General features: G+C 42.2%; 1 protein-coding gene across 5 annotated transcripts in view; it reads left to right on the top strand.

The window, feature by feature from the left end:
- Positions 1–1,948: 1,948 nt before the first annotated feature.
- Positions 1,949–16,283, top strand: part of FAM124A (family with sequence similarity 124 member A) — a 48,909-nt gene continuing 34,574 nt past the window's right edge. For 2 of the 5 annotated variants that reach the window (XR_010470418.1, XM_065053056.1), the window contains exons 1-2: positions 1,950–2,648; positions 13,914–13,945. Coding sequence is in view for 3 of the 5 variants with exons in the window: in XM_065053056.1 (XP_064909128.1) it covers positions 2,590–2,648; positions 13,914–13,945 (91 nt within the window). In the remaining 2 variants the exon portion in view is untranslated. Of the gene's footprint in view, positions 2,649–13,913; positions 13,946–16,283 lie in introns of all 5 variants that reach the window. The other 3 variants (XR_010470412.1, XM_065053038.1, XM_065053049.1) reach the window with 2 other exon arrangements.

Below are 16,283 nucleotides of genomic sequence, written 5' to 3'. Positions count from 1 at the left end.
TGGTAACACAGACGACTGAAACCTCCTTTGTGAGGCTCAGAGTCCTCCACTGCCATTGCAACTGATGAAGAATAAATATTTACCCATTCCCAAAACAGAGCCTGAAGCTGGGAATCAAGATATACTGAATTTATGTCTCAGGTTTTCCACTCTCTGGACTTGGATGAATCTCTCACATTGTGTCTGAAAACATGTTAATGTCTCTTACCAGAATATGATAATTCAAATATGAGCAAGCTGAGAACCTGCTTATGCCACTGTTACTTTCATAGCCAGGAACAGCATTTTGGTCCTGGTCCTAAAAGAAATCATATGCATTTAATTTAGTGAGTAAACTGGTTTAGATGGCAGTTTACCAGTCACAAGAGACAGAAAATTTTGTTTCCATACATTCTGAACTACTGTGTAGGTACCTGTACAGGACTGTTCTGTATGAGCAATTTCTATAGCATTCTGTCCAAACTACCGTTTAGCGACTTGCTGGGGAAACGATGGAAGAGGGATTGTAATTAAAGGGGCCTATTCCGTATCTAAAGCCTTATATTTATGGGAATATCTATGTGAAATCCTTCACATAAACTGAAAAATTTATACTGCTTTCAAAACAACATGCATGCAAACCTAGCCAGATATTCAAAACAGATTAAAGATCAGCTTTCCTATAGAATGATTTTTTTCGAACTCTTGATGAATAGTAGAGGTTGAAAGTTTCTTCTAAAGATCATTGGAGACACACAGCGGACTGAATTCCTGTGATGCTAAGAGGCCACATGACTGTGCACAAGCCCAGTGTCTCTCTCCATGACAGAGCAGATGGAACTCACCAGTTTCATAACAAGCATTTCTGGGTTTGGTGCCTGCTCACTGTTCCTACACTATGCTATGACCACCTTGACAGCTTTTCTCAAGCTGTTCTCCTTTCCATTGATTTTACAAGCATCCTACACACACCTAGATTAGAGAACCAGGGTCATACACTATTAGAGACAACAGTGGCATGAACTACACCCAGCATGAGCCTGTTAAACAATGCTAGATGTTACTATTAATTTGTGTTACTTTATACAGCCTGATTGACCACTGGCAAGTGTAATTAATCTTGAAATGAAGGACATCAATACCACGCAATGTAGACATAACTAAAAAAGTACTGGTGACAAACGAAACCAGTTCAGCGCTTCTTCAGCCAATGTAAGATTGTCTTGTGTAGAATATTTTTACATTTTGGTCCATTTTATTTTTCAAATACTGAGTTTTTCCACCTTTTTTTTATTTTTTATTTTTTTTACTTCTGATCGCTTTCTTCAAGTGGCCATCTCCTGCAGCTGATAGTAATTTGGTAGGTGGAACAATTTGAAGAGAAAATCTGAATTCATCAAACCTGATATTTTTTCCACAAAACATTAATAGAAGATGTTTGCCAGCTCCGGAGTAGATTTATTTTTTTCAGTTGTCTCACAATTTGTATCTAGATTGTGGGGAACACCGACCACCACCTCCCAGTTCCATATTTTAACTTGATCCAGAAGAGACACAAGTGCTGGTCTTCCAGTTTGGAGACACAAGCTGACAAATCAGTTCTGTCCCCTTCTCTTGTTTTCTGCTACAGTCTGAATAACTGAGGAGATTAAGGAAAGGCTGATTTTTTTTTTTGGCTGAGTGAGCTCTTGGTTCACACTTATATGGGTCAACACTTGTATTTGTGTGATGGAGAAACAGAGAGGTGTTCACCTCTGAAAACAAAACAGGCAGGTTCACATGACATGCACAGAATACAGGAGCTCACCCACAACTTTTCCCTGTACTCTCAGGTTGTTGAACACAACTGCCCTGCTACTGGTAGGCTTTCCTCCATCAGCATTTCTCCACAGGGAGCATTCAAAATGCGCCTTTTGCATCACATCATTTTTTTGCCATCATTACAGAAATTCTCATGGGCTTGGAAAACCATCCTCTGCCCACTTATCTGTGTAATTTCAAAATTATTGTATTGGATGTAATGAGCAAGTGCTGGGCAGCACTAAGGGAGATTGGAGAAAGCTCAGCACAGCAAAAGACTTCAAATAAAAGGCTGTAGACAGGATATACTCCAAAGACGGATAGTGATGACATCCATCCAACAGGCTCTCTTAACTTTCACTGGAAACGGGGTGTCGCACCTTTTAGCCCTTCTCCCAACTGGAAAAACAAAATGAAGGTGCTGAAGTAGTTTCTAAACTACAAGCCACCTAAACACAGTGGGCTGTCGGCAAGCGTGGATGGAAGGTTTCCTCTGCGGGACGGGAGCACTTGCAGAGACCCGGGCAAGGCGAGCAGTCCCCTTCCCTCCGCCCGGGCTCCCCCGCGGCAGGAGGGCGGTGGGAGAGGGGAAGGGGGGCTCGGCGCCCGCCACGGGCGGTGAGAAGGAGGCCGGGCCGGAGGAGCGGCTCCGAGCCCGGGGCAGGCGGGCCGGGGCGGGCCGGGCGGCGGAGCCGCTGCCTGTCGCACACGGCGGAGCGGCGGCGGCCGAGGCGGGTCGCGGCAGAGGCAGGTGGCGGCAGCGGCCGCTCCCCCGCGGGAGCGCGGGCGTGGAGCCCCACCGCCGCCGCCATGGAGAAGCAGCCCGGCGGCGAGGACGACTGCGTGGACTCGGGAGCCGAGACGGGCGGGTGAGTGGCGGGGGCCGGGCAGGGGGCTCTAACCTTTTTCCCCCGGGCCGTGGCTGGAGGGAGCTCCCTCCCGGGCCGCAGCGCCCGCCCGGCGGCTGCACTTGTTGCCGGCGGCCGCCGCCGAGCGCGTCCCGGCAGCGGCGGGGCTGGGACTGGGGCGGCGGGTGCGGCTGTGTCTCGAGCTGAGCCTTCTTCCCACAGATGGGACCGCACTCCGCCCAGACCAATAGTTCCTTCCCCCCGACTACCCCGGGGCCGGGGATCCTGTGCGATCCCCTGGGGAAACAGGGAACGCCTCTGCCGCGGGGCATCACCGTACTTGGAAAGCCCCAGGGAATTTACCTTCTCCTTCGGTTGAGTTGGGGAAAGCTCCCCATCATCATCCTTCTACACGTGGGGAGGAAGATACTAAGAGGTCGTGGCCATGGGCTTTAAGTTCAAGCCCCAAAGCACATGGTGCTGCCTCAGCAGTGGGGCCCAGCACAGTGCTTTATGGGCTGTAGACACATTGGTGAGGGCTTGGTGCTGCACCATCCCCATATGCCAGGATAACTTGTGTTGAGGATAGTCTGGAAGCATGCCCAGCTACCTGTGCTGTCCTTGTGGCAGTGACACCTGGACAACATCAAGCAGACAGAGCTGACTCCTTAGAAGGACCATCAGAGAGCCACAAAAGCAGGTTAGATTTGTAGGCATCCTGAAACCAGCTTGCTGTTGTCATGATACTCATTGTACCATTCTGTGAAGTGCTTTAATCTTTGCCAGTAGTTGTCCAACCTGTGTCATATCAGAGGCAAGGAGAATTACTTTTTTTCCTGACTTCGTGACCCAGCTGCCAGAGGTGTGCTGTGTTTGTTAACTGGATGACTTCTCCTGAAATCATGGAGCTGCAAGGGTGCTCCGTGGGATCCCCCATTCAGCTCCCACATTCAGCCCATCTCGTTGGGAGAGACTGGGAAGTGCTTTCCAGCCTGTCCCACATGCTGCTGCCATGTCATCTTGTCAGGAACAACACTGAGCCTTTGCTCCTTTTCTGATGCTGGAAGGACAAAAGGAGGTTGCCCACTCCTGTTAACACTGTTCTCTCCTAGGTGTTCCTCCTCCTCCATTCTTGTTTTCCCAACTGTATTTCTCCCCGCTCCTTGTCTGGCATGTCTCCTTTGGTCTCTAGTCTGGCTGCTGCGTGAGCATGAAGGTGTACACATACACAGATACTTCCCTTGGCAACAAGGTCAAACAGTGTTCCTGTTCTTTCTTTGACTTTTCCTTCCTACTGTGGCAGCACATGCTGAGGTTCAGGGAGAAAGGCGATACCTAAACTCAAACTGATACTGGTGAATAAGGGCACCTGCTGTTGCATCAGGGCACCACACCAGTGTATTGGACTGTGAGCATAACAAAACTGTAAACACAAAATTGTAAAGAGTTTTTTTTTTCTAAAAAACAGGTGGAAATGGAATATGGTGATATTTTTACACACCCAACTATTAATTAAATAATTTTAAAATCTCTTCTGTGGTCTGGGAAGTTAAGGACTTTTTCCATCACCTTATATAGTTTATATAGTTGTAGTATTGTGGACACACCTAATGGGGTGAGTTTTAAAGTGGTTTATGTGACATGAGCTTAAAGGAAAAAAATTCAGGCCTCTTTCCAGAAAATGGGATAACAGGGTGTTAATTCATTTTGGGGGAATGTGGGGAAAACAAAACAAAAACAACAACAAAACAACAACAACAAAAACCAGTGAATTCATGGCTGGTTCAAAGCTCAAAAAATCTTTGGTGAGTCAACTCACTCTTAGTTTGCGGTGTTTATCTGGACTAGAAAAGCTGGGGTTTCCTTGGGAGTGGCTCTTGGAAGGATGTGACCCAGCTGGTGACATTAGCTTTTAGACCGCAGTGACCAGCAGGACAGCTGCTTGTGTCTGGTGTTGAGGAGGTGCTAAAACTGATGATTTTATGAAGCATCCCTGTCCCAGGCTCAGCACTGGAAGGGGTAGGTTAGCAGAAGAGTCTGTCTGAGGAATTTGAACAATGACATATGGCAATTAATAACTGCAGTGCTTTGCACTGAAGTTTATTTTGAAAAGCAATGGATCTCTGCATTTCAATTATTATTTTTAGTTCTGTTTAGCAGCTATTTTAGTCTGATAAACATGTTGCGTATGTCTCTTTCACAATGTTTATATTTCAGCTTTCTCACCAAACCAACTGTTCACAGCACTTGCTTTTCCCTTTTACTAGATCTGCTTTTTGCTTTGTTTCAGTCCCATCATAGCTAGTGCTAAACTGAGCTGTTTCCCTTTTTCTCCAATTATTCAATGGTAAAAAAACAAACCAAACCAAAAAAAAAATAACAAACAACACAACAACAACAAAACCCAACCTATTTTGAAGTTCAGCCATGATCCTCTGAAAGTACAAGGAGAGACAACTGTCAGCATAATTAGGTAACAGTTCTACATGAAGTGGTCCCTTTCTGTCACTCCAGGAACAATAGTGGAAAGTGACTGTAGTAAATCCAGGGCTGCAAGCCCTTGTCATGTTGATGATCATATGTAATGATGTGTGAGCTCTTACGCGGAGCCCATACCTCTGAAGCTGCTTATAGCAGCTAACCAATCTAATACATCAAGTATTCCATGGGACATATGTTCCTTAAGGTTTTGCTGTGGCTTCCAGCTACAAGAGCAGGCAAAACTCTGTGCTACAGGCAAGCCTGGTTACAGTTTGAAGCCTTCATTTTCCTAATCTGTTGGAAAATACCTTCCTCTTACTGCATTTGCCTCGATAAATGGGTTTGGCAAAGAGGCTGCTGAACAAAAGTAGTGTATTATGCGTTCCTGAATCCAATAAGAATGGATTGAGCTGGTGTTGTCAAGTACCTAAATAAAGGGAGTAAAACATATAAGCCAATTAGTTTATATTGGCTGTTTATTAATGAGATTTGAAAGAGTTTGACCATCCTTGATCTTAAAGATTTTGCCTGTACAAACTGTGGCTTTTCGGGTATTGTGTTCTTGGGCTTTTTAGTCTAAAAACCTTACTTTATCTGCTACTGAAATATTTTAGCCCAGAAGAATGTGAGACAGAGAGCTTTCTATGGTAATAATTTTAGTAGTGGATTTGTACTATAAAACCTGACATTTTAGGAAGAAGTAAATGGTCTTTCTTTGGTCTTTGATTAGAAAGCAAACAGGGAAAAACAAGTGGAAGAAAGGAATTGAAGGGAGGATAAATATGTATATTTAAAGAATGGTAGATAAATTGTAAAGAAAAACAAAACAAAGCAAAACAAAGGCTAGAAAAAATAATACCAAGTTACCTAAAATGAGTTGTAGAAATATTCAAATTTTCTTGGTTATACAACCCATGCAAATGCCATTATTTCACTGTTCTTTACTCTGAATAGTAAAGTTTTTTGAGTCTGAAACTCCAAAGATAACAAACTAAAACAATTTTAGGAATCGTTAGGTATGTAATTTTGAAGCAATGAGAGAGATTCTTGCTATCACTAATGTCAAGGGCAAAGCATCAGCTGAATTCATTGTGTTCAGGACTGATAGCCCGAGTAACACATAGTGAATGTGGAAAATGCGGAGTTTCTCAGACCTAAAGTCTTAAATTTTTGATTCCTAAACTTTTATTTGGTCCTGTTAGCTGTGTTCAAGGACTACTTCTATAGGAATGCTCCCTCCTATTTATCGAGCGTGTATGCCTTAACTGAGCATAACACTTCAGTGAGATAATTGACATTAATGAAAATTTGAGTATATGTGACAATTCCCAGCAGAACTTCACTTGTTCCTTTAAACAGCTGTGAGAGCCTGTCTTAAAGGGTTCACACTTTAATCATTAGCTTACTAATAGTATCAAGGTTTGCCTAAACCCTTCATTTTCTCCTTGTTAGGAGTAATTTAAACTTTCAAGGAGTTTTAACTTTTTACTTAAATTATTTGAACTCGCAACATTTCCATTTATGTTTCAAATAATTTATTATGTTTTTAGAGAAAGTGGGAAGACATTATTGAAGTACAAGGGGTTTTGTTTGTTATTTTGTTTTGTTTTCTGTACAGTTAATTTAAAACCTAAATATTGATGATGCAAACTGAATTTGTCAGTAGTTAATTGCTGAGTATTTGATGAATTTTAAGAAGAAGGAAAATTATACTTGATATACCTTGATAGCAGGCAATGGCCAAGGAACAGTTCAATGAAATATAGAGAAGCCTATTGCAAAACAAACAAAAGATGCTTGAAGCTTAGAGCGCTGTACCATGCAGCAGATATTTTTATAATTTGCTTAGCAAAATCCATTACTGTTTGATTACAGTCATATTGACGGGGGGTGTTCCCTCCTTATCATTTTCTCCTGTGGTTCTATCCCTCAAATTAATTTTGCAGAGATTATGTTCATTTTTTTACTGTGCCATACTTGTTTATTGGTTTTCCTTGTAGCTGCATGTGTGACCCTGGGCAAATCACAAATTATTTGAGCCTCTGTTATCTGTTAGGTAGAGCGAATTTTTTTCTTTTTTGGTTGCAGTTCTGTAAAATGCATGAGACTTTAAAGCAGAAAATACAATTGCTAATAGGAGACAAGGCAGCCTATAAAAAAGGTGGTGTACCACACTTAAAATAGAAAGTATTGAGAAACTGTAATTCATGTGTGTCCTCAGAATGGGTTGCTTAAATTAACAAATGAGTAGTTGAGTGGTTTATTGGAGTGAGAGGTTGTTTTCATGTGACATGTTTCTAGCTTAAAGAGATTCAACATTTATGACTTTGTCATTTGTACGGTAGTCCTTCAATATGACATGTCAGTCTTTTGTCACATATTTAATCCATTTATGAGAAACTCTCAGGAATTTAAATCACTGCTGCTGAAATCTATTTTAAGGCCTGTTTTTACCTTGGAGTTTCTTCTTTTTTATTTTTTCTGAGGCTTTCACTTCCTATATATCCATCATTCCAGACATGCCAAGGTTAGACAACCTGTCTCTGATTTGGCATTTGAATACTATAAAGTTGAGCTATTTGTTGCAAATTGGTGGTGAGGCACTATTTCTAACCAGATCTAATCGGTGGAGCAAAGCTGTTTGGTTTAACCGCAGGGCAGGCAGATCTGCTAGCATGTGGCACTGGGACTAGGCACCAAAAGTGATGCTGAGACAGAGTTTAAATCATATTCTGGTGGCTAGGAGGTCTAGGCTGACACTGGTGATGGCTGGGTCCCAGCAGGCAGCGAGGTTCACCTCAGCTACCTGTTGCTGTGCAAATGTTAGGTGTTTGGTGTAAGGCTGCTTCTGTTGTTAGTTAAGAGTGATAGGACCCTGGGAGGGTGACACATCTGCTGGCTTTGGAAAGGCAGGTACGTGACACCTCAGTCCTGATGCTCACTAAAGTACAGTATGGTCCTGCCCCATCAGATGCGTCTTGAAAGATTACTCATTATATTATGATTATGATGATGTCTCTCACGTAGGGCCTCATGCACTGTTTTTTGTTAATAAGCTCCTGAGTGTGGTAGTTACAGCTGAGGGATGGGAACCCATCTTCTGACTTTACCCCTCGACTAGAAATCCAGAGCAGGGTGTTTTAAGACAAGATGCTCTGAGTTATTCCATTGCAGTTGTCTTGATTACAGAAGTAGAAATATCACAGAATCACAGAATCGCAGAATGTTAGGGATTGGAAGGGACCTCGAAAGTCCAATCCCCCTGCCAGAGGAGGATCACCTAGATGAGGCTACACAGGAAAGCATCCAGGTGGGTTTTGAATGTCTCCAGAGTAGGAGACTCCACAACTGACCTGGGCAGCCTGTCCCAGTGTTCTGTTACCCTCACCATGAAGAAGTTTCTTCTCAAATTTAAATGGAACCTCCTGTGTCCCAGTTTATACCCATTGCCCCTTGTCCTATCATTGGTTGTCACCGAGAAGAGCCTGGCTCTATCCTTGTGACACTCACCCTTTATATATTTATAAACATTAATGAGGTCACCCCTCAGTCTCCTCTTCTCCAAGCTAAAGAGACCCAGCTCCCTCAGCCTTTCTTCATAAGGGAAAGCAGTTCCCTGTCCTTCTTGACCTGAGGGGCCCAGAACTGGACACAATATTCCAGATGTGATAGATGTATGGTGAAGGTAACGGATTTGCATTGGACTGATATTAGTGGAGCAGATTGTAGTGTGACAGACAGGAATTTGGTGAGAAGAAATCCAAGACAGAGCTACAAAGCTAAATCTTCCGACTCACACATTGTGATTTAGCTGATATAAAATCTTCCCATGTGCCCTGTGGAGCACTTTATGAGGCAAAGAAGCTGTTAAATACAGCTCTTAATATGAAACAGTAAAATCTGAAGCAATGCTAGGTAGAAAAGGCAAAGGAAATGGGAATCCAGCACATGCTGTTGCATCAGTCCCACGTAAGTAAAGGGTGGAGACAGCAGAAGAGCTGGTAAACTTTCCACAGTTTCATTTTTTAGGTGGATTAAGGAGTCCTGGCACTTGAGACCTTGGGCATATCATGGTGTAGTACTGCATTAAAATAACCTGAGAGATGTGTGTTTTACACAGCGGACTGCCTTGTGGAGGTGCTGCCTGGCTGGGAAATGTAGTTACAGCCATGCCAGTGCATTAAACAGCATATGGGGGTGTCCCTGAGCACTGGACAGAGTTTTCCATATTGTTGAATACTTAAAATGATTGATGGCCTCAGTTTGGATTGGACCATCTAGCTCTCCCCCATGTGATTTTTGAGTGTGTTTTACTGTGGGCCAGGGACTTGTTTTATCACGTTCCCATGTCCCAGGGACTGTTCCTGGCAGACCACTTGCCAGTCTGTTTTGGAAGGCAAGAGGTTTTAATGGTACAGGTGCAGAGTGTTTCATGGAAGTTGGCCTCAGTCCCAGATGGTTCTCTTGAGCACGTTTGTTTATTAGAGTAGATGTCACCGCTGTAGCTGTGTTAAGGTGATGCTGTGCCATGGCTGGTCAGCATGCCAAAGTAACCCAAGCACAGTGTAGTGCTGGTGTATTTACATTGCTTGTGTGATGCAGAGATGGAACGCAATTGTGCTTCTTACCCAAAGAGTATTTTTGTATACCATACTCAGTAACTGCAAGTTGTGCTAGCAACTACTTACTTATTTCCCTTTCTTGGGTGTTTTGAGGCTCTGTATTACTAATCAACAATGATGAGTGCCCCCTGATCTCAGAGGATTGCTCAGGACCGACCATTTGTGCTCACATTTGTATCTTACACTCTCCGATAATGTACAGTCCTGATCCTTCAATGGCGCTAACGGGAATCGAGGTCCCACATTTATCTCAAGCTTCTACATTCCTGTTTTAATGTCTCTTGACATGTTCACAGCTCCTATTTGCTGGTGGCCTGGCTGTTGAGCTCAAATTCTTTACAGACTGATGTGTCTTTTGACTGAGCGATGAGCCCTCCTTTTCAGCACCTCCCACTGCTTCAGTACTCTTTTTGATCATTTTTTTTCCTCATTATGTGCCTATAAAGGGAACAGTCCTCCATTTGTTCAGCCTCTGTCCTGAATGTCTCTCTCCTTTTATCTATAATATCTATCAGAGGAAGTAGCTTGCTGCAAGACCATGTAATTGGCCTGGAACCTCTGAGGCCCAGTATGGCCCCAGTCTGTCACAATTAAAACCCATGAGTGCTTTACTCTTGAGGTATCCTAATGGGAAAATCCTCTTCCAGGGGAACTGATAGAAACTGATACTTGGGGTGTTTAAAACAGGGATGGAAAGAATAGGAAGGAACAAAGTTGCTTGATGTCCAGAGACTCTATATGACCAAGGAGATTTTTATCTTGTTACTTAATTTTTCTAATACATGATCTTGTCAAAGGGAATATTTACTGTGTATAGTAGTCTAAAAAGATTAAAAGACTTACAGAAACTTCAGAATTTAGTATCCTAAATAGCTGAGTATAAGAAAAAAAAATGTATTTTGTAAGCCACTTACCAATGCACATCATGAATCTGAATGGTTTGTGCCAATGTTTGAAATTATTATGGATATTACTAACACTGTTATTTTTGTTCTTAAGGACTAGATTTAAGACAAATAAATTCTAGGACAGAAAGAAGTTGAAGAGAGGACAAAAGGAATTCGGTTTGGCCCTGAGAGCACACAGAGAGACTCATAGTCATCCCATTTAGTTTTAGGCATGTAGCCGAGGGTCCTGCATTAGGGAAGTGGTTTCTGTAGGCTTCGTCTCTAGACAACATCCAGGGAGAGACACACTTCACACCTCCACTTTATTGACTATAGAGGGAGCTTAGGGAGGGTACAATCCTCATTTCAGCATCTGAGGTTGACATAAGCCTTTGAGCTTAATTACCCTTTTTCTTTAATTCTGTGTATGTCAGTTATGCAACAAACATGAATTAAATATTAGCTTGAACCATATTAGAATTACAAAAAAACCCCAATACAATTCTAAAGCCGATTAAAATGTGTCTGTGCAATTAGTCTCCAAGCACACTGTTGTCTCTTCCTTTCTCACTCCCCATCTTTTTATTTTTCCTCTTGTCTCATTTTTCATGTCCTGCCTGTATGCAAACTGCCACTTCCTCGATTCAGGACTCGTTAATTCTCCATGTCCTATAATATGCCTGCAGCACTTTGGGATAATAAAATAACAGTGTGAAGTAATAGAAAGCTGCTTCTACTTGCAGTAAGCAAAAGGCAAAATGTTGTTTCCCTTCTATCCGAAACACAAGCAGTGCAGATTCATATTGAATTAGCCACCAACTGCTGAATACATATACATTGATGGACAGCCGCGGGCTGTTTTCATACAGAAGTGCAGACTAAATGAATCCTTGCTTGGGGTGCTTGGAGGCAACTGGATGTATATTGCTTGCCTCTGGGCTTGTGAAGAGTGACATGTTACACAGTTTTCAAACCCTTCCAAATATACATGCTGCCAAATGATACCAACGTGACTTGCTGCTGAAAAATACCATGCAGCTTTATGGCCCTCACAGCACTACTTAGCCAGCCCCAAGGATCAACCCCTGCTGGCCCCCACCCAGAGCCAGACCAGTGGTGTGTGCGTGGCCCAGCAACAGGAAGAAGAAGGTCTCCTTCTCTGCTAATGTCATTCCTGCCTTTGCCTTTCCCAGCTACACAAAGGTCCTGTGGGAGGTTGGCTGAGGGGTAGCATTCTGTTTGTGGAGGAGATGCTATATAGCAGGTGTATATGGGGCAACTGAGAGGGGCTACTAAAGACCATTAGGGGGGAAGCTGTATGAGGAGCAGCTGAAGTGACTTTGTTTGTTCAGCCTGGGGGAGGCTGAGGGGAGACCTCATGGCAGCTACAGCTTCCTCACAAGGGGAGGAGGAGGAGCAGGCGCTGATCTCTTCTCTTTAGTGACAGCCTGAGGGAATGGCAGGAAGATGTGCCAGGGGAGGTTCAGTTTGGATATTAGGAAAAGGTTCTTCACCCAGAGGATGGTGGAGCACTGGAACAGGCTCCCCAGGGAGGTGTCACGGCCCCAAACCTGACAGTGTTCAAGAAGAGACTGAACAATGCCCTCAGACACATGGTGTGAACTGTGGGGTTGTCCTGTGCAGGGACAGGATTTTGACTGGATGATCCTTGTGGGTCCCTTCCAATTCAGGACATTCTATGATTCTATGGCCTGGAGTCTCTGCCATATGTGACAAAGATGTTTCCTTGCTCTCTGGCATTATCAAAGTGGCTGGGAGTGCAGGATTTAGCAAAGGAGAGAGAGTGAGCAAGAGCTGCAAGCCCCCATCATCAGCTCTCTACCCAGCATTACACAGACCTTTTTCAAAAGCTACAATAATTTGATGGTATTGGTGGATTTTCTTTTCATTAATATTGTGAAAATTCAGATTGTGTCATCTTTCAGCAATCCAGCAGGACTGGGAAGAAGAGTCTAGGGTAGTTCTTCATGGTCTTTCTCATCTAAACTGCAGTCTTTGGATCTGATCTGCCAAATAATGAGTGCTAAGCATGGGGCTAGGAAACAGGGGCTGTAATTGCTTCATTTCTTCTGCAGAGATATGTCCATATTAAAGCAGCCACTATAGTTATATGAGACTGATGTTCTTTATTCCCTTGGATGTCTGAGAGCATAGAGTATGAAGGTATCCTGAGAACATGCTTAGATAGTATCTATTTCCAGGCAAATATCTTAGGAGTCAAGGCTCACACGTTTTTTTAATTTAAAGCAATATTGCAAACTTGTTGCAATTATTTGTATAAAACAAGCATTTAGGTTTGAATCCAAGAACTGTGTTAGGGCTCCCCAAACACTTTGCCTGTTATGTTCAGGGCACTGCAGGGCATGTGAGCAATATGTTAGTTGTGGCAGAGAGCTCTGGTGAGTGGGGTCTGTTTTGGGGACCCAGAGACGAGGGTAGTGGAAGCTGTGTGATTGTGAACTCCAAAACTAAGCACTCAGAAGCCATAAGTAGGAATTCAGAAGTGGAATATGATTTTTGTTTTTAATACCCAGTGATGGTATATTTGTTTTACCTGAGTATTTCTGAATCTTTAGGACATAAATGGGCCATGTTTTGATCAGCCCAGAATGGGTTTTTGAGGAGTCTGGGCTTATATGCAGCCGCAGATTTAATTGCATTTTTCCTCTAAATACTCAACTACTCTGACTTTCTCATGGGTAAGCTGTATGCACTGAAGTAGAACCAATGGATGTATGGTTTTACTGGTCTTAAAGAGGAAAAGGGTTTCCTGAAGCAAAAAGCTTTTTCATCTAAATGTTTATATTTTGGTACTCATTTTGTGTCTTTCCTGCCAGTTGTGACCAAATAACAATAAAAATTTTGCTCTTTGAATCGAATTATTTTTAAAAAAGAAAAAAATCTGCAAAGCAGCATTTAGAGGATATAAAGTGGGGAAGATGAGGAGCAGAGTCAAAGTCTAGTAGACTGTCTGAAGCAGCCTATTTTTTCCTTATAGAGAGCCTTCTGAGCTTTAATTTTTATGCCTAAAATTAGGTAGCGTGAATAGCCCCTAGATAAATCCCTAGTTGCTTTACACACTCCACATACGTGATTTCTAAATACATGTGGGATGCTAGTTTTTCTGAGGCCATGTTCAAAACCTGTTCCACAAAATATCACAAAAATAATGCTAAATGGGCATAAACTACTTTAATATGCAATGTGAGTTAGATTTGGTGCGTTTTTCATTATCTTTTTTAGATTTAATATGGTCTAAAATCTTTTTCTTGCAGGTCTGAATACAGCCGTATGTCATCTACCAGCAGTGAGTATAACTTTAAGAATTTTCTTGAAAAGGATTCTCATATTTTCTTTTTTCTGTTTACTAATATTTATTAACGTCAACCTAGTGTTATGATGGAGTTCACTTTGACAGAGTAAAGCCCCTGTGCCTTCTCTCCTTTGATCTGTGTCTAGAAACAGTATAGAAGTTTAAACTGATTGGATGTTTATGACCAAAATAGGAGCCATGTGTAAAGTCATAAATATTGGAGGTCACAAGAATGCAAGGCAAAATGAGAACAAAATCTATAGACACAGTGTGGCCAGTGCCAATGGGCCCTCCAGCCAAATGAGTCTGCAGTGATTAATGTCATTAGAGCTGGGGGATGCAGGAATAATTGAATGCTTATTGTAAGCTGATGCCAAGGAAGCATTTGAGAGCAAATTCTGTGAAGCATTTCTTTGATTTCAAAGATGATAGACACTCCAGTCAGTGTCACAGTCTTTCTATAGGTTTACAACAGTCAGTTGAATTTCGGGTTATCCAGCTGATAAAAGACGAATCCAGACGCTGCATTATTTTTTCTCTCTTTTTGACCAGTGCAAAATGGCATTATTTTAATGAACAAGGAACGCTTTTTCAGTCCTCTGTCTACCCACTCCAACCATTTTGTTAGTTGTAGTACATACGGTATTCACAGAACTTTGAAATGCAATAATGCTTATTCATGCACAGCTACTGGTATCTCTCTCTTGTCAAAGTGCAAGGTGATGCCTGTCTCTCCCATTCACACATAGACGTGAGCTTTATTTATGCCAAGCAAGCAGATAAAAAATTCACAGATGACAAATTGTGTTTTATAATCTGGATGTTTAAGCACCATGAAAATCAGAGGGGAAGAAAGCTGTCAGTTTTTTCTCATTCACACATTCTGGCTGCAGCGTGGAGAGGGTTATTTTCCATCTCCCGTGGTCTTCAGCAGAGGGCTTTTATTGATTTCAACACGAGCTGGATCAGACAATGTTTGTAATGTCTGGCTCCAGAGCTGATGTGACTAGAAGGGAGCTCGCTGTCTTTCCTCCATCTGCTCAGTGTGAGTGTGTGTGTGTCTGAGAGAGAATTTAGTGCAGCTTCTTCCTAAATTCTCTTGTTTAAATAGATTTCTGGATTTCCTCTATCCAACATAGTTTTTGAAATGATTGGGAGGCAAATTTCAGGCAATGAACTTTTCTGTGATAGTAAAAGCATATTGGATTTGACTGGTTACACAAGATGTGTGCCCCACCGCGTCCTCAGCTCACAATTTTGGGTGATGTCTTGGGGAATATGCTGCCATCTTCCTACACTTTTTGGGTGGTGACTCATAATTATTTGCCTCATAGAAGTGCTTATTTGGCAGACAAGTTCAGAAGACAAGGTGTAAGTAAAGTATTTCTCATCTAAAAATGTGGGTTTGATCCTTCACAACTTAGCATAATTGCTGCGTGTTCTACAAAAAAGGTAACAAATTACATTTGTAAGTCTTTGTTTTTATCAAATGAACTGTTTCTAATGGTAATTTTTGGTTGTGTGGCAGCTACAGTGTGACCTGTTAACTGTGGTCACCTCAGTGTCTTGCTGGCCACAACTGTCCAGAATATGTGGGCATTACAGTTGCATTTTAGCATCAGTAATTTGTCAGTACAAGGAGGTATTATCATTCCAGCAAAACCGCAAAAGCTCAGGAGGCAGGACAGTCTCTTTCTTTCTCTTTTCTGCTTCCAAGGCAAATTATATTGATACAGCTACACAAGTAGCAGTGTTTAACTTTGCATTTTGTGAGGTTTGTGTGGTCGGTTTGATGAGGCAGTGAAAGAGTAACAGGAACAGCTACATAAAAGAATTTCAATAAAATAGAAATGCTTTCATGTTGGAGGCTGGCAGTCAGGGGCTGCACAGTGCATTTGAAGAAAAGATTATTGGGGAAGAGATATTAGGAAAAAAGGTGATTTGGCCATTCTAATTTCTTTGGGGAAAAGATTCAGTAAGTGGTATCATTTGTAGTACAGAAAGCAGTCTAATCAATGATACTGTTAGGCCGTAATATAATACAAAGTAAGTAATTGTAAATTAAAAAGTGAAGAATCTCTATTAACTACAGCTGCTTCGCCTGGAGCTCCTGTTGTAATGAAGTGGAATTTATCTAAACCAGAAGGATTACAAGCTAATTTGGTTTTACAGGGGTCTTATTCAGTGGTACCAATGAGCGTCCAATTTCATTGTTTAATAAATGAATGGTCTTCTAAATTTCAGAATGAACTCCACTGGACAAAATTGTTCCACCAACATGCCAAGAAAAGGACAAGAAAGATTTAGCAGGTGAATTAACTCCAGCTGCCTA

Source organism: Columba livia, chromosome 1 (assembly GCF_036013475.1).
Source record: "Columba livia isolate bColLiv1 breed racing homer chromosome 1, bColLiv1.pat.W.v2, whole genome shotgun sequence".
Taxonomy (NCBI): Eukaryota; Metazoa; Chordata; class Aves; order Columbiformes; family Columbidae; genus Columba; species Columba livia.
Note: the sequence above shows the minus strand (reverse complement) of the source record. Positions and strands in the feature narration are given on the sequence as shown.